Consider the following 24490-nt stretch of genomic DNA (forward strand, 5'->3'; position numbering starts at 1 on the left):
ATAAGTTGTCACATATGCAGTTATTCAGTGGAATAGCAATGAGAATTAGAAACTATTAATCGCATCCAAAAGCATAATCTCAAAGACATAATGATGAAGGGAAGTAGCCAAACACAAAATTGTCAATGCACTTATGAAAAAGTGATCAACTTCATTAATCATGAAGGCAATGCAAATTAAAAACAAAATTAGCTATGCTAAAAGAAGCCAGACAAAAGAGCACATACTGCTTGATCCTATTTATATAAAACTCTAGTGACAGAAAACGAATAAGTAGTTGCCTGGGGCTAGGGGTGAGATTGACAGGGATGGGGCACAAGGAAATGTTCGCTAACTTGATTATGGTGGTGATTTTATAACTTGTCAACATTCATCAAAATGTACAATTAAGATGGGTGCATTTTATTGTATGTAGTCTAACTACACCTCAGTGAAGCTGATTTCTAAAAGCAAAATTAGATACCACTACATTCTCACCAGAACTGCTAAAATGAAAATTACCAAGGGTTGGCAAGGATGCAGAGCAACTGGAACTCTCATATACTGCTGGTGGGTACAACTACTTGGGAAAACTCTGGCAATTTTTTATAAAGTTATATATACACTGACCATATAACCTAGCAATTCCACTAAAATATACCTAATTTTGAACATTCACAAAAGAACAAGTAGTAAAATGAAGCCCAAAGAAATGCATAGGCATTTCTATACATACAAAACCAAAGCCAAACCCGTTGCCTCACGTCATTCAGAATCACAGTGATCCTATAGGACAGAGTAGAACTGCCCCATACTGTTTCCGAGGAGCTCCTAATGGATTTCAACTGCCGACCTTTGGTTAGCAGCCGTAGCTCTTAACCACTACGCCACCATATACACATAGATTCACCAAAAAAAACGTACAAAACAATTCATAGCAGCAAATGTTTAAGCCAAAAACTAGAAACAATATAAATGTTCATCAACAATAGAACAAGTAAATAAGTTGTCATATAGTCTTTGAATGGAATAGCAATGAGAATGAGAAACTATTAATTGCATCCAAAAACAGATTAACCTCAAAGATATTATGTTGAGGGGAAGTAGCCAAACACAAGAGTACATATTGTGTCATTCCACATTCCACGTAGGTTAGCCTAACAAAACTAATCTACATTATTAAAAGTCAGGTTAACGATTACTTGGCTGAGGAAGGTAATGACTGGCAGTGGGCAGAAGGGGGATTTTGGGGTGCTGCTGTGGTGCGGGTGTATACATATTTCAATAAAAAGTTAACCCAAAATTTGCATTTGTGAGACAATCAGAAGTTGGAACACAGACTGGGTATTAGGCTACATTAAAGAATTATTGTTAATTTTGTTAGATATGTTAATGGCCTTGTGGATATATATATATATATATATATATATTTAATGCACTAAATCTCTTAGAGATAAATACTAAAGTATACAGATTACTGTGATCTCTGGGGTTTGCTTTTAACAATTCCGCTGGATGGGGAGGGATACAAACAACATTGGTACATGTTGATTATTGTTGAAACCGGCTAATGGGTACATAAGGGTTCATTTTACTATTCTCTCTGCTTTTGTCAATGTTCAAAATACTCCACTGAGAAAAAAATGAAAGAATACAGTGCTTTTGAATTATAGAATTTCATGCCACTCCCTTTACCCCGACTCTCGGCTTTTTCCCCGGTAAAATGGGGTTGATGAAACTAGCACTATAATCAAACGGACGTTGTGAGGAGCTAATGAAGCAGTGGAAGAAAAGTGCTTTAAGAAATGCTGCCTTATTATTACTTACTATTATTACTATGGTTGCCAACACTAATTTGCTGCCTTCCAAGTGTTTCCTCGTTCCCTAACGATAATGGTTTATTCCACTCTTTCTCCGTTTCTTTCCAATGATTCCTTCTTCCTACTTCCCGCACTCCGCCCCCACCCCAGAAACCCCAATGGTTTGGCCCGGCTTCCCCAGGGGAAACCCCGTGGGGTGGAGCACGCCGAGTCGGCAAGTGCCCGCGTTCTCCGCCCCCGAGACCGCAAGGATCACTCCGCGTTGGGGGTGGGCCGGTAGTCGTGGGGCAGGGCACAAGACGCGAGCGCCAATTGGTCAGGACACTAGTAAACATCCGGTAGGGTGGGACGGGGACGGAAGTCGAAGAAGGCAGTGCGGCTGAGGCGGTTCGGAAGGTTCAGCTCTCGGAGTGGGTGCCCCTGGGCGCCATGGGCTGGGGCAAGGCATGCTGAGGGGCACGCGGGGCGCTTGAAGGGAACGCAGGCCTGGGCCATGGCCGGCGCCCGGGACGCCGCTGCCGCTTCGGCAGGGTCCTCTGCCTCTTCTGGCAATCCGCCGCCGCAGGAGCCGGGACTCGGGGAGCTGCTGGAGGAGTTCTCCCGAACTCAGTACCGGGCCAAGGATGGGAGCGGAATGGGCGGCACCAAGGTGAGCCCAGGGGAGAGATGAGCAGGAGGAAGTGGCCCCTGGCTTCGGGAGTTAACGGAGAAAAGACTGAGCTCAGTCAGGGTCAGAAGAGGGCAAGAATGGTACACACGCTGAGGAAGGAGAGTTTCCCGGGGTCTGGACGCGGAGAGAAAGAGTTGTATTTAAAAATCACAAAAGAAGGAACAAGGGTCAGAATGAGCCAAGGAAGAAGGTCCTTTAGATTTGAGATAAGGTGTTTGGGGGTTAGGGGTCAGAGGTGAGGAGCCAGGTTCAAAGGTTATAGAGGAAGAACTGAGGAAGGTTATTCCGCTGGGTCAGAGTAGGGTAGGGGAGAGTGTTGGGCAAAAGTCTCCAAATCTAAATAAAAATAGGGAGAGGATTCCTTAGGGTCAAAGATCAGAATGAAGGGGCTGGGGCGATGAGGCAGGATGGAGCCAGGAGATAAACCTGCCCTCCCAGGGTGACTTAGGCTTTTCCCTTTTCTCTCCTTACAAAGCAGGAAGACAGCCTATACTACCTCAGTGTTCCTTTACCAAGAGCGGGGCTTGGTTCCTCTCTCTTCCCTCCTTGGGATTTCCCTTGGTCTTATCGACAGACCAGGAAGGCTTCGCAGCTGGTCAGGCCATTCTCGCCTTAGGCACTGCCTGGCAGTCATGGGTGTCTTGCTGACCCTGTCATCTCTTCTTCCGCACGTGGTTTTGCAGGTTTGGCATCAGGTTTTCCAGTGGGATTCTGTTCCATCTTAGCCACCAAACACTGGTTTTGCTCCAGAGGTTACCTATGCTGGGACTCCAGTTGGCATCTGCTAGTCTCTGGGGTTACCCAGGGAAGACTTCAGTGGGGATGGGGCTTCTCCACTCTCCAAACAACCAAGTATTTTTCAGAGTGTATTTGGAAGACCACCTGTTTCTGAATCAGCTGGGGTACTTGTTAAAGGTTCCTTGGCCCTATCTCAGTCCTACTAAGTCACAATATCTGGGGATGGGAACCAGGAATTTCTGTTTTGTAATGGGCTTCTGAATGATTCTCATGCACCTTAAAATTTGAGAATTCCTGCTTTAAGCCACTGTTGTTTTTTTTTCCCTCCGTTGGTCTTCCACTACTGAATGCTTTTTAAGGACTCAGGTCTTTTGAGTAGCTATGAGAGGTCATTGGTTTGGTTGGACCTGTCTTCCCATCTTATAGGCCCCGAAAGAGGAGGGTTGTCATAAGTTACACCTGACTTTCACTGCAGCTATCCTTAATACCTCTCCAGGTGCCTTTCTGTGAATAAGAACTTGAGTTCTTGATCTCTTACAAACTCCTCAAGATGTTACAGGCCTTATGCCTTTTTTTTTTAGTGGGCCTTTCCCTGAACTGTGAACAAAATGAGCAATTTACTTTAGGGGAAGCCGTTCCTTCTGTGTCATAAGTAAATGATGTGTGAGGAGACAGCTTTTTCTGCAGCTCATTACACTGATTAGAGCTTCTGGGTGCTAGTCTGTAGCTGGAGAATGTGGAGCAGTCCGGAGCCAAGGCAAGATAATGGGTTAGTGCCAGTTAAAGTAACCCACAGCAAGAGTTCGTACTATTTAATGGATTGTGGATCCTTTTGAGGATCTATTGAAAGCTACAGTATTCTTCCCCAAATAATATACAGTTTCATATGCAGTGTTGAGGTGTTCAGAGTTTGCCCCAAATGTACCACATATGGGTTAAAGTACTGCATGTTTAGGCCCGTGACCCAGCAACATGCCTCCTCCCAGCATTGAATCATAATCACAGAGGCGCATGCCATTCCCGGTGACCTCTTCAGGTCATGCAGCACCTAATTCTCACACTCAGAACACCAGGATCTTCCCTTCTTCACACTCAGGTCTTTCTCCTCTGTACAGGTTGAGCGCATTGAGAAGAGATGTCTGGAGCTGTTTGGTAGAGATTACTGCTACAGCGTGATCCAAAATGTGAATGGGGAGATCTGTGGCCACTACCCCCGGCACATCGTGTTCCTGGAGTATGAGAGTTCTGAGAAAGAGAAAGACACGTGAGCATCGTGTGACTGTGGTGTACCTGTCTCAGGAGGCCCTGATGCTCTTCCCAGAAGTACAGCTGCAGCTGGTCAGGGCGGGCTCATTTTCCTCAGGTGTTAAGACTTATGGGCATCTTTGCTTGAGGGTTTGATGAGTTAGATTGGTCTAGGTAGCCTGATATAGAATGAAGGCTTTAGAGTCACAGCCCTGGATTTTTGTCTTCACCCCAGAGCTCATTGTCCACACATTTGACCTCACACTTCACCTCTCTGAACCTCATTGTCCTTTTGGGGGCGTGTGGGATGGGGGGTATGCTGTGTCAAGACACACGTAAGAGCATTTTACCATATGTAGTGCTTAAGAGCCTGAGGTCTGGTGTCAGACTGCATGAGTTTACATCCTGACTGTCCCTCTTGCTGGCTGGTAACCAGCCTTGGGTTTATTATTGAACCTCTTTGTCTCTTAGTCATCTCATCAGTAAGTCTACCTCATGTGGTTCTGTAAGGACTAATTAATATCCTGGAGAAGTAGCTGACGTAGTCCCTGATGATCAGTGGGGCTAATACAAGCTTGGTGTGGTTGCTGTAAGAATTAGAAATAAGAGCTGCCATTTATTGGAAGCCTACCAAGGACTGAGTGCTTCATGTGAGATAACAGCCAGTACCAGAGCAGATGTAAAGCACCTGGCCCATAGGTAGTCAATAAATGGTAACAATTGTTTGACATTAACAAATAATCACAAAAGGTAGTGAGGCTCCAGACAATGCCTTATGTTTATCTCAAGGTTGATTCCCCTAATCTTCCTGCTCATTGCTGACTTTGAGGGGATTCCAGGAGCTGTTGTCCACAGCACCTACTGAAAATGTGGCCCTGTGGTATGCTGTTGTGATGACTGCTGTGGTAGAGTCATGGGGCTGAAAGCATGGCCTTTGGGGCACCCCGAACTTATTAGAAATGCAGCATCACAGGCACCATCAGAACCAGACACCCAGGTGATGCGGATGCACATTAAGGCTTGAGAAGCACTGCTGTAGGCAGGCTGGGCGAATGGATGATTTCTGTCTAGTGTGGTGGTGTTTGGGAGATTCGTGCTAGAGATGCCTTAGAGCTGAACTTGGAAGGATGAGTAGGAGTTTCCCTGAAGTGTCCTTAGGGACCAGCTTGTATAGGGTCTTGATCGTCAGGCTGAGGAGTGTGGACATGCGGATTGTGTGTGGGTGTTAAGAGTGGCTTTGTCCCCTGGAGGCTCATTAAAATTACGGATTCTAGGGTATCTCTCAGGCCCTCTGAATCACAGTCTCCATTCTCAGAGAGCTCCTGAGATGAGTCCTATCTGCTGAGGCCCAAGACCCACCGTAGGGAACCAGAGGGGGTTTTCAAGCAGAGGAGCTAGGTCAGAGCAGTTCAAGGAATAAGCCTTAGTTTCCTCATCTCTAAAATGGGAATGTCTAAAAGAGTGCCCATCTCAGATGCAAGGTTGTTGTGGGGTCCGCTGAGCAAATGTACGTAGGTCACAGAAATATCGGTTGTGTAACCAAAGAACTCCAAGAATCTCTAAGCCTAAAGAATTGGGCTTTGTTGTGGCCCAGTTTGTGGTTCTTATCTCTTCCTAACTCCACTTCTCAAAGCTAGGTAATCGTACATTCTCTAAGCCCTAAAGTAACGTTTTTGAGCACAAGCTCTTCTCCGTTGCCCTTCCCCTTCTCCCCACCCTTCTTCAGTGCTGCCTGGTGGTTTTACTCTGTGGCACTCTGGTAGTAAGCTGAGCTAAGGTGGTGCTTCTCAAACTTGCCCTGGGAGTGAATCACCTGGTGATCTCGTTAAAATACAGAATCTGGTTTAGTAGATCTGGTGGGGTTAGAGATTCTGCATTTTCCAACAAGCTTCCAGGTGACACCAAACTGCACTGTGAGTGGCAATACTAAGGAACTCAGTCTTGGTTGCACCCCAGCTTTTCCTGGAAGGAAACGAGTTTATGCTGATTCAGTGTAGCCCTTAAAGAGAAGGAAACTAATATTGGTTGAGTGCTTACTTTTTGCCAGGTCATGGGGGTTTCGCATACACTAGCTCATTTAAGTCCTACAACTCAGTGAAGACTATGGTTCATCCCCATTTTACAGATGAGAAAGTTGAGACTCAGAGGGGTAATTTGCCTTTGCCCAAGTTCACAGAGATAGTGAGTGGATTGGGGTTAAAAGCCAGGTCTTCCTACCTCTGCTATGTCCACCCGTTTGACGTTTTTTTTCTTTCACCACCACCATCTCTCACCTTGTGTAGTAAGAACTCACTCACCTTTCTAGCCATAGTCTTGGTCAGTCTCTGTGTAACATCCTTAACCCTAGAAGAATTATCAGTCTCTTTACCTTTCACTTCTTGTGAGGCCTTGAAGTGGTGTTGAAGTGATGTTGAATGGAGGGTGCCTATTTGTTGAAGGGAAGGGAGGATGTGTATGTTTGGGTGGGAAGAGATCAGATTGTCTGCTTCCTTACATATCTGGCTTTGGTATTAGTATAACACTAATTAGACAGATTTAAACAGAATAGAACTGAATTTAGGAAGTGGTTTGCTCCTGTTAGCCCAACTCAGCCCATCAGCTAGAGGTATAAGCCTGGATAGGAATATCTGAACAGCCAACGCATGTATTTAGACACCAGGGATACAGTTGGAAACCAGAGAGACGAAGTCCCCACCCTTAGTTTTAATGTATAACACAGACCATTAAACAAGCAGTAACAAAGTATTGACAAGGACTGAGTTGGTAGAAGTACAGGTGAGGCAATGGGGGATAGTGGTTAAGGCCTTGGGCTCCAGTGGCCACCCACCAGGACTTAGAATCCCTGCTGTCCTGAGACCTTGGACTGGTGATTTCATCTCATTAAAGCCTCAGATTCTTCATCTGTAAAATGGGGCTACGAGAACTGATGGAGATAATGCAAGTGTAAGCCCCGCGTTGTGTCTGGCATCTGTTGAATACTAGCGGCAGGCACACTTATTTCAGGAAGTTTTGCAGCACATAGTGGGAGCAGCTAACCTAGTTTGGGGAGTATGGTGGTGGCCTGGGAAAGCTTGCCATTGGAAGTTATGTGACAACAGCATTTTCTTTGTCTGAAAATAGTCTTATTTGTGTTTAAATAAAATTTAATCAAATAATACAATTAAAAAAATTTTTTTAAATCTCACCACCTGGTAACTTCTTGCCAGAAACCTCAGTGTATATACTACAAATATAAATAACATAGGTTTGCGTTTACTCATTCTAATATGAGTATCATGTGCTGACACAGCTCAGCGGTTAGCACTGCGATAAAAAGATCCTAGGGACAAGAGATAATAAAAATAACAATAGGAACTAAGAGAACAGAAACTGAATTGGTTCCTTGGGCTGGGGAACCAGTACAGTATTCACTGGCTAGCCTAATAAGAAAAGGGATGCCTCTCCATTAAAAGACAGCCCAGAGCCCCTGAGAGGGAACTGGCTACCTTGGTTTTTGGGACCATGTTTGCTGGACTTAATGTGGGGTAATCAAATACAGCTTCAAGGCATTTAGAGCTCTGAGGGAAATGCTGGGAGGAACCAAGTGGATTTGAGTTGTAACAGACAGGTGCTGACTGGAATCTCTGGAAATGGCCTGGGGCCACCAGTAGGTGGGAGGGAGGAGAGCAGTTAGTGTTCAAGGAAGGAAGATACCAGGAGCAGAACTGTATGTGCTCTCTCATTTCTCACAGAGTTTAGTTAGGTAGTTGTTTTGTATTGTCTTTTTATTTCAGAGAGAAATGGAGGGGGGAGGTGTGACAGAGCTCTGGTTCTCAGTGACCCATGCATGTCTAGGCGCCGCCTGGTGGGTCCATGCTACCCTGTAGACACTCTGAAAAGGCACTCAGCCTCTTCAAGTTTGCCATTCTTCCTCCTTCCTTCAATTAAGAAAAAAATGTTCCGTTACAAAAATAACATCTTAAATCAAACCTTACAGAAAATACACCATGGAAAGCGTAAATCTTCTTTTACTGCCTCATTCTGTTTCCAAGATCATCAAACTGTTTTGACTTAAGTATACGTATATTTTTAAATTTTATTGTGCTTTAGGTGAAAGTTTACAGTGCAAATTAATTTCTCACTCAAAAATTTATACACAAATTGTTTTGTGACATTGGTTGCAATCCCTGCCATGTGTCAGCACTCTCCCCCTTTCCACCCTGGGTTCCCTGTGTCCTTTCATCCAGTTTTCCTGTCCCTTTCTGCCTTCTCCTCTTTGCTTTTGGGCAGGTGTTGCCCATTTAGTCTTGACTGACCTGAGAAGCACATTCGTTACATGTGTTGTTCTGTAGGCCTGTCTGATCTTTGGTTGAAAGGTGGACTTCAGGAGTGGCTTCAGTTCTGAGTTAGCAGGTGTCCAAGGGAGTCCAAGCAGGTGTCTTGGGGAGTTTCTCCAGTCTTTGTCAGACCAGTAAGTCTGGTTTTTTTGTGTGAATTTGAGTTTTGTTCTACATTTTTCTCCCGCTCTGTTTGGGACTCTTATCGTGATCTCTATCAGACTGGTAGGTGATGGTAGCCAGGCACCATCTAGTTCTTCTGGGCTCAGGCTGGTGGAGGCTGTGGTTCATGTGGTCCATTAGTCCTTCAGGCTAATATTTTCCTTGCGTCTTTGGTTTTCTTCATTCTCCTTTGCCCCCAACGGGATGGGACCAATAGATGTATGTTTGATGGCCACTCACGAACTTGTAAGATCCCAGATGCTACTCACAAAGTAGGATGTAGATCACTTTCTTTATGAACTATGTTATGTCACTTGACCTAGATGTCCCCCAAGACCGTGGTCTCCAGCCCTCAGCCCCAGTAACTCAGTCCCTCAAGGAGTCTGGATGTGATTGACTTATTTCACTGAGCATAATGTCCTCCGTATTCACTCATGTTGTGAGATGTTTCACAGATTCGTCATTGTTCTTTATCATTGTGTAGTATTCCATTGTATGTATGTACCATAATTTGTTTATCCATTCATCTGTTGATGGGTACTTAGGATGTTTCCATCTTTTTGCTGTTGTGAATAGGGTTGCAGTGAACCTGAGAGTGTATATGTCTATTTGTATGACAGCTCTTGTTTTTCTAGGATATATTCCTAAGAGTGGGATTGCTGGATTGTGTGGTAATTCTATTTCTAGCTTTTTAAGGAGGCATTATATCATTTTCCATAGTAGTTATACCATTTTACATTCCTACTAGCAGTACATAAGAGTTCCAGTCTTTCTGCAACCTCTCCAACATTTATTTTCTGTGTTTTTGATTACTTCCAGTATTGTCAGGATGAGATGGTATTCTCATTGTAGTTTTGATTTGCGTTTGTCTAATGGTTGGTGATCGTGAGCAGTTCTTCATGTGTCTGCTAGCTGCCTGAATGTCTTTGGTGAATGAAGTGTCTGATGATATCTTTTGCCCATTTTTTCAATTGGATTATTTGTCTTTTTGTTGTTGAGGTATTGAAGTATTTTGTAGATTTTGGAGATTAGACCCTTGTTGGATATGTCGTAGCCAAAAGTTTTTTCCCAGTCAAAAAGGTTCTCTTTTTATTCTTTTGGTGAAGTCTTTTGGTGAGCATAAGTGTTTAATTTTTAGGAGCTCCCAGTTATCTAGTTTTATCTTCTGGTGTTTGTACATTGTTAGTTATGGTTTGTACTGTATTTATGCCATGTATTAAGGCTCCTAGCATTGTTCTGTTTTTCTTCCATGTTCTTTATCATTTTATATTTAGATCTTTGATACATTTTGAGTTAGTTTTTCTGTATGATGTGAGGTATGGGTCCTGTTTTCATTTTTTTACAGATGGCCATCAGTTTTGCCAGCACCATTTGTTAAAAAGACTGTCTTCTCTCCATTTAATGGACTTTGGTCCTTTTTTTCCTTTTAATTGTATGTTAGATGAAGGTTTACAGAGAAAATTTGTTTCTCATTAAACAATTAATACACATACTGTTTTGTGACATTGGTTGCCAACCCCATGACATGTCAGCACTCTCCCCTTCTAGACCTTGGGTTCCCCATTACCAGCTTTCCTGTCCCTCTCCTACCCTCTCATCCTTGCCCCTGGACCGGTGTGCCCATTTAGTCTCATTTTGTTTTATGGGCCTGTCTAATCTTTGACTGAAGAATGACCCCTCAGGAGTGACTTCAGTACTGAGTTAAAAGGGAGTCCGGGGGCCATACTCTGAGGGTTTCTCTAGTCTCTGTCAAACAATAAGTCTGATTTTTTTGTATGTGTGTGTGAGTTAGAATTTTGTTCTACATTTTTCTCCAGCTCTGTCCAGGACCCTCTAGTGTGGTCCTTTGTCAGAGCAGTCGGTGGTGGTAGCTGAGCACCATCTAGTTGTGCTGGACTCAGTCTGGTGGAGGCTGTGGTATTTGTGGTCCATTATTTGGTCTTTTGTTTTAACTTATATTTGAAGACCACTTCAGACCCCCATCTGTTAGTAGCTGTAATTTTAGTAGCTGGCTTGAGAATATACCTACCTATAAAAAGGCTACAAAGAGTTCAGCAAAGTTTTTAAAAAATGTATCATTATTAACCCCAGTGGCATCCAGATACACCTAAAAAGGTGTACTCACAGGTGTGTGGGAGTTGCTGCCTTACTCTTTCTGAAACTCTGTGTGTGCATGTGTACATGCAATGCCATGCATTAACACAGCGGATCCCTAGGAGGGTTAGGGTGTGGAAGGTTTAAATCCCTTGAGGACTGGGCCTGAAATTGCAGCCCTTTTAAGGAGCGAACATGAGTGTCTCACCTCCTTCCACTAGGTTACTCTGCATAGATGGGATAGTTTCCCATTCTTTAACTTTCCTAGCCTTTTGGTTCCCTTGCTGCCAGAAGCTCTGACAGGCTGACTTGGGGCCTTTGCTAAGGATTGGTGGGTGAAGCCTGCAAGGGTAGTAGAGCCTTACTTTAGGGAAGTGTCGTCTGGTGTGGGTGTGATTTGCTGGAGCTCATTACTAAAACTGATTCTTTCTTCTGGAGTCCCTTAACCAAACCCAGTGCATTAACTACTAAGCTTCTCAATGCCACAGATATTCTTTCCCCTCCTTTGTGCCAGTGTTCCCTGCCCTGTTGTCTGTTTTAGGTTGTTAAAGATAGTTGAAGTGGTGGTGAGATTTCAGAGGGCTTACAGACAAGTGGAACATGGACCTTCAGCTCATCTCGTCATAAAAATGATCCTGCCATTTCCAGAGGGTCTCCAGGTTTGGAGTAAAACACTGGACACCCTAGACACAATCCACGTTCAGTTTGCTATGTGTATTTCTATATTTTATATGCCATGTCTTCGATTTAGCTTTTTTTTCCACCTAAAGATTCTGAAATCAGGATGACTTAATGTAATACCTATAGTATAACATTTTTTCTTTCCTTGAAAAACTCAATATATCAGTGATCTAGAATTTAGGAATTACAGTATTAAATTTCAAATGAGTATTCACACACACACACATAGCCCTAGTATGGGAGTGTGTGTGTACACATATACACAAGATGCCTACTTAGAAGCCAACCTGACTTGCCCCTCTCTCCCGTGTGTTAGGTTTGAGAGCACTGTGCAAGTGAGCAAATTGCAAGACCTCATCAACCGTAGCAAAATGGCCAGATGCAGAGGACGGTTTGTGTGTCCAGTAATCCTGTTCAAGGGCAAGGTAAGGTCCATACTATGTCCTTCACACTCCCTGAGGCTCTGTTCTGAGGTAACTGCCTTAATGCAAAGTGTAGGGTCTTCATGTTCTCCACGTCTGCCTGCAGAGTGTGGGGTGGTTACTGGGTGCCTGGTGCTGTCGGAAGCAGGCCAGAGAAGCCAACAATTTCTGACACTGCCTTCGAGGACGAGACAAAGCAGGGAAAGGAAGTTCCCACAAAAATACCTCTTCTTGTGTTCTGGAGCCAGACTGCCTAGGTTCAGATCCTGCCTCTGTTACTTCCTGAATGTGAGACGTTGGGCAAGTACTTAGTCTCTCAGGACCTCAATTTCCTTCTGGATAAAATGGAAATGATAATCATGCATACTTAAAAGATTTATGGTGTGGATTAAATTAAGGGAGTTGATACGTTGTCGGTTGTTCATTCTTTCAGTCATATAGCTCACCAAGACTTTATCGAGTGCTTATTACATACCAGGAGCTGTTTCAGACCTTGACATGCGTCAGTGTGTAAAGCAGACTAAAATCCTTACCCTCATGGAGCTTATATTCTAGTGACTTTTTCTCTTGGGCTCTTCAATATGGTCTCATTTCACTTGTCTTGTTATAATCTTTTGGTATAAGTAATGTTTCCATTTTGCAGAGGAAGCAAAGGCTATGGTTAAATAACTTCCCCAAGTTCATTTAGAAAGCTGGGATTTGAACCTAGATCATTCTTATCCCAAAACACCATCAGCATAGCACACTGTGATTTGGGGTCACATGGTGTGGTTTTAACTCTTAAGTGTAAGAGGAGTCCCCAAAGAGGGACAGCAGTGTGGGCTGAGAGACCAACGGCATCATGAAGAGAGTAGGACTTGGTATGAGTGCCTTGGAGGCCAAGTGGAACGCTAGTTGGCAGGAAGGGGCAGGAGGGCATGCTGCACAGGTGATGCAGTACTGGATCAGGCATGGCAGCAGGAAGGAGAGAGGACCAGGACTGAGCCTGCCTGCAGTGGAGGACCAGACTGGACCAGAAGGTGGCAGGGATGGAATGGAGGTGACTGAAAGCCAGCTGAGGTATTTGCACGTACCAGGAGTACCACTACGTTTGAGCAGGGACATACAGAGCGAAAGTAGTATTGTTGGGAAGGTTAGTGCAGGGGAAGTGGCTAAAGCAGAGGGTGCCTGGAGGAGGGAATGGCAAAGATGCAATCCATTTATTGGTTCACAGGCAGCTGAGTGCCTTAGGTGCAGGAACTGGTCGTGGTGCTGTAGTTACAGGGGTTTACAGACATCACTGCAGGCATCCAGGTTGGTGGTCAGGGTTCCAGGACGGGGAAGGAGAGATCTGAGGGCTGCTTCAGTCCCTCAGTGTGCTTTTCTTCTGTAAAATGGGAGACAAGCAATTGGGAAAGGGGAGGTAGACAAGGGACTCGGCAGAAGGCTTCCTTGGACAGATTGATTTTAAGAAAGAGTGTCCTAGAAATGGATCTCTTAAAGCCATTTGTTCTTCCTTCCCTTTGGAAAGTGTTAATGCTCCTAGAAGTTATAGGAATCTCAGTTTGAATACCACTGCTACCCCAGAGCACAGTGCTTGTCACTAGGAAGTTAACATATGAAATATCCAAACCACTGTTTCCCAAGGTGTGTTCCATAGAACAGTAGTTTAAGGATATGCTTGTGGAAAGAGTTCCCTGTCAAATGAGCATGAGAAATATTCAAACCAGATTTGGCCAACCTCCAGTCTCCAGAATCATAAAGTACAGTGACGTGTAGTAGAGGCCCTGAGAAGTCCTGTAGCTCAGAGACCTGGGTAACTGTGTCGAATCTGGTTTCTCTCAGTGGTCTGCAGATCATTAGTAAAGAACTTCTTTGAATGCGTTTCACTAAACATCTCCCAATGGTTGGGGCTTAGTCTAGGGGTGGAGCTGTATGTCAGATGGTGGGCAGACCTGTGAGACAAGAGCCCTCAACCCACTGGTCTCAGAGGAATGGCAATGAGTGGCTACTGTGTAGGATTAGTCTAAAAAGTCTTTGGTGTTCTTAAACATTCATGAGAACTTCGTAGTTAATCCTGCTTTCTTCTTCCTTTGCTCCCTCTCCAGGCAGTATGGTACCATTTCATACCTCTTAACTTCTCTGACTCAGTCAGGGTTAATTTACCCAATAGTTAACTTGCTTACATTTTATTGTAATTACGTGTGTAAATGTCCTTTCCTCTCTGCTGGAATCCCTTTGAGAGCAGAGGCCTAGTCTTAGTGCTGTACTCTCAGCACCTAGCAGAGCACCCACTTGTAAGTGCGAGCTCGGGTAGTTCTTGGGTAAAGCAGTGCTGAGCCCTGTGCTAGGTTCTAGTGACACCAGAATGAAGAAGACAGTCTTGTCCTCACAGTTCTCGGTTAGCGAGAAACGGGAGGCAGCTGTGTGAACAGACAATTGAGAGGGAAATTGAAGAGGGCAGAAGTGTGGGGTTTTCTGTTGTAAAATAGTGTCTTCCCTAGAGGTCTGTGGTGCTTGTTAACTTGTATGATGGTGGCAGTGTTTATCTCCAACCCTGCTTTGGAGGTACTTAGCTCTGTAGAGTTGGGGAAGGGGAGGTGTGTTAAGTAATGGTTTGCCAGTGAAGGTCCTCCTTCCTTCAAAACCCATTTCAAGCACTGAAGGGTAAGATATTCTCCCATACCATTTTTCCCCCAAGACTTTTACCTGTCTCTCAGACAATCAAAATTGGGGCAATTCATCTTTCTCTTCGTTTCCTCCCTTAAGAGGTGGGGAGCAGAGGTTAGCCACTTTCGTTCTTTGTGCCAAAGTTGACTACTATATTAGCAAATTCTGCTGAACGCCATTTTGCAAGTAGAATTAAAGCCTGCTCCCAAAAAAAAAAAAAAAAAAAAAAGCGGTTGCAGCAGTACATTGACAGGGAACTGCCAGAAATTCAGGCATGATTCAGAAGAGGATGTGGAACAAGGGATATCATTGCTGATGTCAGATGGATCATGGCTGAAAGCAGAGAATACCAGGAGGTTGTTTACCCGTGTTTCATTGACTGTGTGAAGGTGTTTGACTGTGTGGATCATAACAAATTATGGATAACATTTGCGAAGAATGAGAATCCCAGAACACTTAATTGTGCTTGTGAGAAACCTGTACTTAGACCAAGAGGTGTTTGTTCGAATAGAGCAAGGTGATACTGCATGGTTTAAAGTCAGGAAAGGTGTGCGTCAGGCTTGTATCCTTTCACCATACTTAATCAATCTGTGTGCTGAGCAAATAATCCAAGAAACTGGACTATATGAAGAAGAACGGGGCATCAGGATTGGAGGAAGACTCATTAACAACCTGTGATATGCAGATGATACAACCTTGCTTGCTGAAAGTGAAGAGGACTTGAACCACTTACTAATGATCAAAGACCACAGCCTTTAGTATGGATTACACCTCAACATAAAGAAAACAAAAATCCTCACAGCAGGACCAGTAAGCAACATCATGATAAATGGAGAAAAGATTGAAGTTGTCAAGGATTTTATTTTACTTGGATCCACAATCAACACCCATGGAAGCAGCAGTCAAGAAATCATACGATGCATTGCCTTAGGCACATCTGCTGCAAAAGAGCTCTTTAAAGTGTTAAAAAACAAAGATAACATTTGGAGGACTAAGGTGTACCTGACTCAAGCCGTGGTGTTTTCAGTCACCTCATACACATGTGAAAGCTGGGCAGTGAATAAGCAAGACTAAAGAAGAATTGATGCCTTTGAATTATGGTGTTGGCAAAGGATATTGAATATACCATGGACTGCCAAAAGAACGAACGAATCTGTCTTAGAAGAAGTACAACCGGAATTCTCCTCAGAAGCAAGGAAGGCGAGACTTCGTCTCACATACTTTGGACATGTTATCAGCAGGGACCAGTCCCTGGAGAAGGACATCATGCTTGGTAAAGTGGAAGGTCAGCAAAAAAGAGGAAGACCCTCAATGAGATGGATTGACAGTGACAGCAACAATGGGCTCAAGCATAGCAACGATTGTGAAGGATGGCGCAGGACCGGGCAGTGTTTCATTCTGTCGTACATAGGGTCACTAAGAGTTGGGACCGGCACGGCGGCACCTAACAGCAGTAACAACAACCTAATTAGAGAAATGGAGAGCATTCAGAGTAGATGTTGCTTTTTCAGTCAGGAGCTAAGCCGAAAGTGCCGGAGTGATGGATTAGGAATGGGACCGTGGTGCCCAGGAGCAGGTGTCCAGTGTTGGACTCTGTGGCAGGTTGGGCCCTTTCTGCAGAGTTCTGTGCCCACTTGGAGATTTGGCAGATAGCTTTCTCCCTCCCTCTGTGACTCTGGACAAGTCCTGCTGGGCCCAGGGCTAGCTGCCTTGGTTACGAAAAAGACAAGGACAGAGAGAAGGGACTTGAGAGAAGAATGGAAGCAAAAGATTTCCGAACCTTGAAAAGAATTCCAGAATCTGTCTCAAAGCTCAGCAGCCAAAGTGGGAGATGTGGCTGCTCTGAAAAAATTTAACAGAAAAAAATGCAAAGGAGAGGTTTGGGTGCCAGCAGCTTAGATGAATGGATGAGCATGGTAATCAAAACTTCAGCAAGCTGGATAGCTGCCTGTTCTGATCTGCCCTTGGCAATCAGACCTCCCCTTACCATCAGAGTCTTAGGGGTCCTCAGCCTGGGGATTGGCACGTTCTGCTAAGGCACTCCATCTCGCTGTTCCTCGTTCCTTGGAGGGCAATGGCTCCTAAGGGTTGGGAGTGGATGGGTGCACCTGGGAGAGTCCAGGAACCCCTGGAAATGTAGGTAAACCATGATGTGCATTTTTTTTTCTGGTGACAGTTTAAAGTTTTCATCAGATTTTCGAAGTGTTCTTAGACCTAGAAAAGTTAAGCAGCCTCCACCATAGGGCATCCTGCTAGACCCCTGGAATCCCAACGCTGGTTCTTCTATTTAGGCTTCCAGAACAGTCTTTCCACTAACTGGTTCTCGCCCCAGCCTTGAAAAACCACCCCACACCACCCCTAGTTATATCCAGGTCGTCACCCCTCCCCAAGCTGCTGCTGCCCTAGAGGATCTGGTTCCCACTCACACCCCTTCCTTTGATTCTGCAGTCTTCCAGGGACCCACTTTACATTGCCAGGTTGTGTGGCCCATTCAGAAATGAACTCCACCCCCGTCACCTTACAGTGTCCCCACTCCTGGCTTCCCACCCAGCCCCACTGTCACACCCTGTCTTTGGCTGCTCTGGTGCTTACCCACCACCAGGGATGTCCTCTCATCCCCCAGCCCTGCTGGAGCGCATGACACACAGCTTATTCAAAGGGGCCTCCTTACAACTGGATATTGATGTTCATGCCAGTGGGCTAGTTTCTGGAATTGTAACCCTCAAACCGATCCCTTTAATGATGGTGAAAATAATAAAAGAATATTTAACCACAGTTATAGTTACTTCATATCCTTGATGAGGAAGAGAGAGAAGATAGGATTTCTTTAAAAAAAAAGACAACCCAAACATATCTTTAACTGGCTGCTGACGGCATGACTCCAAGTAGCAGTCAGCAGAAGGCTGGGGAGGTTGGTGGGTCTGGATCCTTAGCCCACCTTCCCCCTCCTGTGTGACCTGACGCATCACGTAACCTCCCTGCACCAGTTGCTCTTCGTCTGTGAAACTGCAGAAACGCTGCTGGGCATTTCTACCTGATGTGTTTGTCCAGCAAGAGGGTGAGTGTTAGGAGACAGTGCTGTGCCTGGCACGCGGTGCTCACACAACAGCCGCCGCCTCCCACTGCTGCCGTCAGTGACTCTGGTGCCAGGATAGAGGTTGTGGGCTAGGTTCTAGGAATGCTCCAGACTGACTTCTGCAGCCTTGCTGCTGAGAAAGCTCTGGGGGTACTCCTGACCCATTATGCTGACCTGGAAGTGTCAGAGGAGTCCTAGCTGCTCCTTCAGCGGGTACACTTCAGAGAGCCGTCTGACCCTGACAATGCTGTCTCTCTCCCAGCACATCTGCAGGTCGGCCACGCTGGCTGGATGGGGGGAGCTGTATGGACGCACTGGCTACAACTATATTTTCTCAGGTGAATGTCGAGCAGCATCCTCTAGGACTGAGAACAAGAACCCAGATAGAGACTGTCCGCCCACTGCCACGGAGGCCTAGCTAGAGGGTGGTGGTGAGCAGGGTGGAGACTAGGACCTCCCTTTCATCAGGGACCAGGAGACAGATGGGCGTTCACACGAGATGTTCTGGGTAAAGAGAGCTGCTGGGTGGAAAGAGACATGTGGCCGCCCCTCAAGGGGGAACCAGGGTGTCCCAGCCCACCTCAGCACTGTGGGGTGGAAGCTGGTCGGGAGGCCCCTGGATGGAGCCACTGACACAGGCTTCTCTGACAGGGGGTGCAGATGATGCCTGGGCAGATGCGGAGGACGTCACGGAGGAGGACTGCGCTCTCCGGTCAGTGCTGGGTCGCTGGGAGTTAGGGGTGGGTGGTCTGACCAGGGTGGCTGTTTTCACACTGATGGTGTGTGCTCCTCACTGTCCCAGGGGAGTAGATGGCTCCTTTCTTCTGTCCACCGTGCCCACGCCCTGGAAATAGGGTTGCTGAAGTCTAGTGGTAGCCTCACACCAAAGCTGACATTATTAAATACCTGCAGTAGTCTGTGTTCGTCCTTTCTGCACAGCAGGATCTCAGAAGCACTGCCCCGCGCCCCCACCCCCTGCTCCCTCGTTCCTGCAGCCTTGGTACAGAAGGTCTGAGACGGAGCCCAGACATCTGTATCTGTTTGAAAGCCCACAGAGCTTCCCTTGTGCGGTGAGGTGTTGACCCCTTACTGCCAGAGTGCACAGTGCACCTGGTGCCAGGGCAAAGGGTGGGGGCTACCGGCTCTGCCTGCACACAGACAGTCTAGCCTGGAACGTAGAGACTAGAAGTTTCACAGCTGCGTGACTGGGGCCCTAAGTAAGAGCTCTATACAAAGGAGTACATTGAGCCTCTGTAAGGGAGAGAAACGGGCTGGTTCGCACTCTTCCTACCCTGTTTCTAAAACAATACCGTATGATATTTTGGAAAATATTTGTACCATGTGAACATCTTTAACTGGTGTAAAGCATCCCTGGAATGCACACGAGCACCCTAGTAAAGCCAGCTGCCCAAAATCAGACTCAGTGCAGGGAGGGGGCCTGCCTGGGCCAGGGTCTGCCTGTTAGCTCCGGGGCAGTGGCTCACACTTGCCCTCAGGAATGCCCAGCTCTCCCTCTAAAATGAGTCAGCCTTGCCTCTGCCAGGTTGTCTTCTGCAGCATACACTGTGCTCAGTGAGGGTATCACTGGACACCAGAGCAGTGGGCATTAAAAAACAATGATGACTGTCTGTTCTTTCCACTTTGCCTGTATCTGCACGGCCAATCAAAGGGCAGCGTGGGGATTAGAAGAACTTTATCTTCGGCTTCATAGGCCTGCTAAGTAGATGGAATTCACTTGCTAGTGTTTGGCAATCAGTTGATAAAATGCTCTAAGAGTCCATCTCTCAGCAGGAATTTCAGTCTGTTAGGTTATGAGCAAGTCATGTGGCTAAAACTGGTCATAAGCTAGGGGAAAGGGGAAGTGGGGTAGAGAGAAATAAACTGCTGATGGAGCTCAGAGACACTATCAGCCACCAGCTTGCTGCTCTTCAGAACTTTGAGATTATCTTGAGTCTTCTGGCTTAATGTCAAGCAGTGCCAAAAAGCCCTTTCCCATTTCCAGGCTGCAAATTGCTTCTCTTTGAAATATGTCCCAGAGAGATGGGTAATCTTTTAGAAGGTCACCTTCTCTGCATCCTTCCTGAAACTAGTTGGCCTGTCTTGGCTCTCCCTCTGGCTTCTGGAGAAGAGAAGCAGGAGTTCCTGCCAGTGACCCCATACTCCTTGAACAGCCCTGCCCCCCAGCTTCTCTGAACGAATGTACTTGTGTAACTTCTCCTCTGGCTCTTCTTCATTTCAGAAGTGCTGACACGCATCTTTTTGATAAGGTCAGAGGCCATGACATCAAGCTGCTTCGGTACCTGTCAGTCAAATACATCTGTGACCTGATGGTAGAGAACAAGAAGGTGAAGTTTGGCATGAAGTAAGTACAGGCACACACAAGGAAGCGGTGGAGGTGATGTGCCCACAGACTTGTGACACAGAGTGGTAGTAAATAACAGTTGTTGAGTGCTTGCCACGTGCCAGGCCTCGTGTCTAGCGCTTCATGTGCATCTTCTCATTGTATCTTCAAACAACCCTGAAGGTAGGTGCCATTGTCCCCCTTTTACAGACGAAAAACTGAAGCACAGAGAGGTCAAGTAACTTGCTCAAGGTCGTACTTCTAGTAACTGAGGGAGCCACGAGACTAATTCAAGTGCTCTACTGCTTCTCTTTTAGATGCCTTTTTATTTTTTTCCCCTGGTTCTACGCTCCATCTCTAGTAGATTAGAGTCTCTTAAAATGGAACAAAAAATCAACATCTACCCAGTACTTTGTGACTACTATTATAAAAATACATATATGGGCCAAATCTTCATATAATAGGGCAAACATTTTTTTTAAATGAAACCTGGGTTAGAGTGATGACATTATAGGAGTTTTTTCCAACATGTTTAATGCTTTTTTAAAATATACATATAATATTTAATTATCCTAAGAGGTAGTCTTAAAAATAAGGTATAGTGAGGCTGAAGTCCTAGCTCAGCTATTTGTAGCTATATGAATATTCCCTTATTCCCTGTCTTCATCTGTCAGAATTGTTGTGTGCCATCGAGTTGATTCCGACTCATAGGGACCCTATAGGACAGAGTAGAACTGCCCCATAGGGTTTCGTAGGCTGAAATCTTTACAAGAAAAGATTGCCACATCTTTCTCCTGTGGAGCGGCTGGTGGGTTCAGACTGTAGACCTCCTGGTTAATAGCCGAGTGGTTAATGATTGCACCACCACGGCTCCTTTCTGTCAGAATAGCGCCAAGGTTTTCCCTTTCAGATGCTTTGCGTTTACCCTGTTGGGAAGGTGATCTCAGTGAATGTTGGAGAAGACTGTAATGGGGAGAAAGGGAGGGGCTGTCCACCCTCCTGGTCAGAGTGGCTGTGTGGCCTCATTTGTGGGGCTTTAGGTGCTGCCTGAGGTCTGCCACAATATTAGAGGGAGATCAAGCTCTCTTGCCTGATGAGCTAGAGTGGGGGGCAGAGAAGTTAGATTTCATAATTGTTCAAAATAAGCACTACTGAAGGGAATCATTCTTACTCTGAAGACTAGCTTATTTAGCAGGAAGTTTATTTTAAGTTATTGTAATGCTCACTGAGGGGATGGTGTGTGTGTATGTGTGTGTTGTGATGCCGTAACACATTGTGTCCCTGTCTTGTAGTGTAACCTCCTCCGAGAAGGTGGACAAAGCCCAGCGCTATGCCGACTTCACTCTCCTCTCCATCCCGTATCCAGGTAGGGAGCTCTTTTCAGGGACTAGTCAAGGACAGGCTTCCGAGGACTGGGGGACACAAGGAGGCCACCCACAGGCCTTCCGTACTTCAGCACCAAAAGCATTCCCAGAGGCAGCTTCTGTCAGTCAGCATAGAGTTAACAGGCTCTCACACTAGAGTATGACAGTGTGCCAGAAGGGCTTTCCACTTGCACGGGTCCTGGGATTGAGTCCTGGCACTTCTACGCACTAGCTACAACCTTGAGTGAGTTACTTCACTTCTCTGGCCTCAAGTTTTCTCAGGTGTTGGAGCTTAGAAAGGTTTAGCTCAGGGTTTTGTTGTGAAGATTAGATGAGATCATGTATATTAAAGTGCTCTGTGCATGGAAGGTATTATTTAAGTGTAAAATGACGTTATTAGTACCCTGTGTCAGAAACTAATCGTGATGCTCTAGCCGTGTGGACGTGAACCTGTGCATGTATGGCCTGCCATGATCAAGTTCTTGATGGGAATTGCCCCTGGCGAGGCTGTTCTGTGGTGGAAGAACATACATTTGCCCTGTCCCCAGTAACTGCTCAGTAGCCTCAGTATGTTGTGAAGCACTAGGTGTCCGCAGAGCTGTGTTTGTCTCTGGTGCACGAAAGCGCATGCAACCTGTGGCCAGGGCAGTATTCTCTGCGGCGTTGTTTTTGTTGTACTGTCAAGTCAGTTCCGACTCATAGTGACCCTACAGGACAGAGTAGAACTGCCCCATAGGGTTTCCTAGGCTGTAATCTTTATGAGAGCAGATCACCAGGTGTTTCTCCCATGGAGCAGCTGGTAGGTTGGAATTGCCAGCCTTTTGGTTAACAGCTGAGGGCCTAACCACTGTGCAACCAGGGCTCCTTAGTATTTTTTGCAGTAAGTATGAAAGCTGTAGTCCAGTGTGTAGCATTTATGCTCTCTGACGGTCCCTGCTTGTTCAGCAAGGGGGGCCGGGGGCCTAACATCAGCATAAGATTTTGTCAACAGACAGTAGGGAGTATCCTCTTTTGCTTGAAACAGCTCTTCTTTTTTTCTGCACCAACATCTGCCTTCAGTTGTATGTTGGATCTTGTCTTCTCCTTTTGGAGCCACATAGCTAACAGCCAGGGCAAGCTTGGTGACAGCAGGCTGCTGTGTAGCCAGGAGGCCAGCTCCTCATTAGAACTGCAAGTTCATCCAGTGCCTTTTGGGGAGAGGGTGTCCTCATGACATGTCATGAGGTGTTCAAAGCACAGCTCTTACGATCTGGCTCTCTCTCGGTGGCCTCCACGCACGTCTCTCTTCACTATTGCCAGTGTAGCATTTGCTGCCATAGGAGCTGGGTGTGAATCTCAGCTCTAGCGCTGTGTGTCCTTGGGCAAGTGCCTTAACCCTTCTGAGCATCGGTTTCATCCTCCAGAAAATGAGGATAATGGTGCTTATTTTAGAGTGGAGCATCAGACCCATCCATAATAGATGTGCAGGACATTATAGGCTGAAGGGAGTGGGCATGACGGTCATGGGTGGGGAGAAAGGCTCAGGCAGGCAGCCTCTTCCCTAAAAGCCACTATGAATACATGAAGACGATAGTGATGATGGAAAACCCTGACCCCTGTGGGCTTGACAGTGTCAGAGCTGCATTGTCACAGGAGTGTCCAGCCGCAGGTGTCTGCACAGAGCCTTTGGGGAGCTCTAGGACTGGTTTTAGACTGCTCCTGGCTCCCTGGAGAGGCTTCGGGGGCCCCACAGATCACGGAGCCCTCGCACCAACCATCAAGTTCTGCGCTGCCAGATGGGCCGAGCATCACTTTCTTTGTTGATATTTAGAGTCCAAATAGGACTTGGTTTAGAAAAATTAGTTTTGCTGGAACTTTGAATACCACTGCTAAGATACTAGCCAGTGCCCTTTCTGCTGTAGTTGGCAGCTTTTTACAAGAACCCCAAAATGCTAATAATACCTTTTGGCCCATTTCTTCTAGTAATCTGTCATCAGACCATAATGCAGTTGCTACATGGCTGCAGGTGTTCACTGTAATGTCTATTTATAATAGCAAAATACTGGAAAGTTTTCATTAACCAGAATGATTAAATAAATGATATACAACATTGACAGAATGATACATTTCACAGTCATAGAAAAATGCCTAAACTATTGGAAGTGGAAAAATGCTTAAGATGAGAAGCAGGATTCAAAAGTGTATCTATAGTACAATCTCAACTATGTAAAGGGGAAAAATGCTCACAAACAGAAAGGTTAGAAGGGATGTGGCAAAATGGTGAGGTGATAAGATCGTCTTGTCAATATTTTTTCCTATTCTCAAAATGTTTACGTACTGCATTTGAAAGTTTTATTTTAGTTGTGGGGAGCAGGCAGGAGATGGGCGGGGAAGTAAAGAGAGATGAAGAAAAACCAAAAAGCTGGGGTAGGGTTGGGGCAAGTGGCATTGCACACTCAAGTGCAATGGGGATAGAGAGAAAGATTTCTTACTTGATAAACATTGTTAAATATTTTTTTAATGTGCCTGTGTTACTTACGTAACAAGGAAAAGAAAATTACTGTTACCCAAACCGTATCATGAAATTCGCTTTGATACCATTGAAGGGGTTTCAGTGACTTTGAAGCCCAGACAGGAACTGTGACGATGTCAGTTCTAGCTATATCAAACTAACTTGGGCTTAAGTTGGTCCTTGAAAATGAGAAGTGTTCTGTGGGCATTTCCTTCTGGGCACCAAAACAAATGGGCCAAGAATTCTGCAGAACAACAGCAGAGTAGCAGGATACAAGATAAACATTCAAAAATCAGTTGGATTCCTATACACGAATAAGGAGAACGATGAAAAGGAAATCAGGAAAACAATACCATTTTCAATATCCCCTAAAAAGATAAAATACTTAGGAATAAATCTGACTAGGGATGTAAAAGACCTATACAAAGAAAACTACAAAACA

General features: G+C 45.5%; 1 protein-coding gene across 3 annotated transcripts in view; it reads left to right on the forward strand.

Annotated features, from left to right (window-relative positions):
• Positions 1 to 2134: 2134 nt before the first annotated feature.
• The window catches only part of MTMR14 (myotubularin related protein 14), a 48704-nt gene continuing 26348 nt past the window's right edge, over positions 2135 to 24490 (forward strand). For all 3 annotated transcript variants that reach the window (XM_004368302.2, XM_004368303.1, XM_023737340.1), the window contains exons 1-7: positions 2135 to 2448; positions 4323 to 4471; positions 12022 to 12130; positions 18115 to 18190; positions 18504 to 18564; positions 20092 to 20214; positions 21486 to 21559. In XM_004368302.2, the coding sequence (XP_004368359.1) occupies positions 2293 to 2448; positions 4323 to 4471; positions 12022 to 12130; positions 18115 to 18190; positions 18504 to 18564; positions 20092 to 20214; positions 21486 to 21559 (748 nt within the window). In that variant the 5' untranslated portion in view covers positions 2135 to 2292. The remainder of the gene's footprint in view (positions 2449 to 4322; positions 4472 to 12021; positions 12131 to 18114; positions 18191 to 18503; positions 18565 to 20091; positions 20215 to 21485; positions 21560 to 24490) is intronic.

The sequence above is a fragment of the Trichechus manatus genome, unplaced genomic scaffold, assembly GCF_000243295.1.
Source record: "Trichechus manatus latirostris isolate Lorelei unplaced genomic scaffold, TriManLat1.0 scaffold00001, whole genome shotgun sequence".
Classification (NCBI taxonomy): Eukaryota; Metazoa; Chordata; class Mammalia; order Sirenia; family Trichechidae; genus Trichechus; species Trichechus manatus.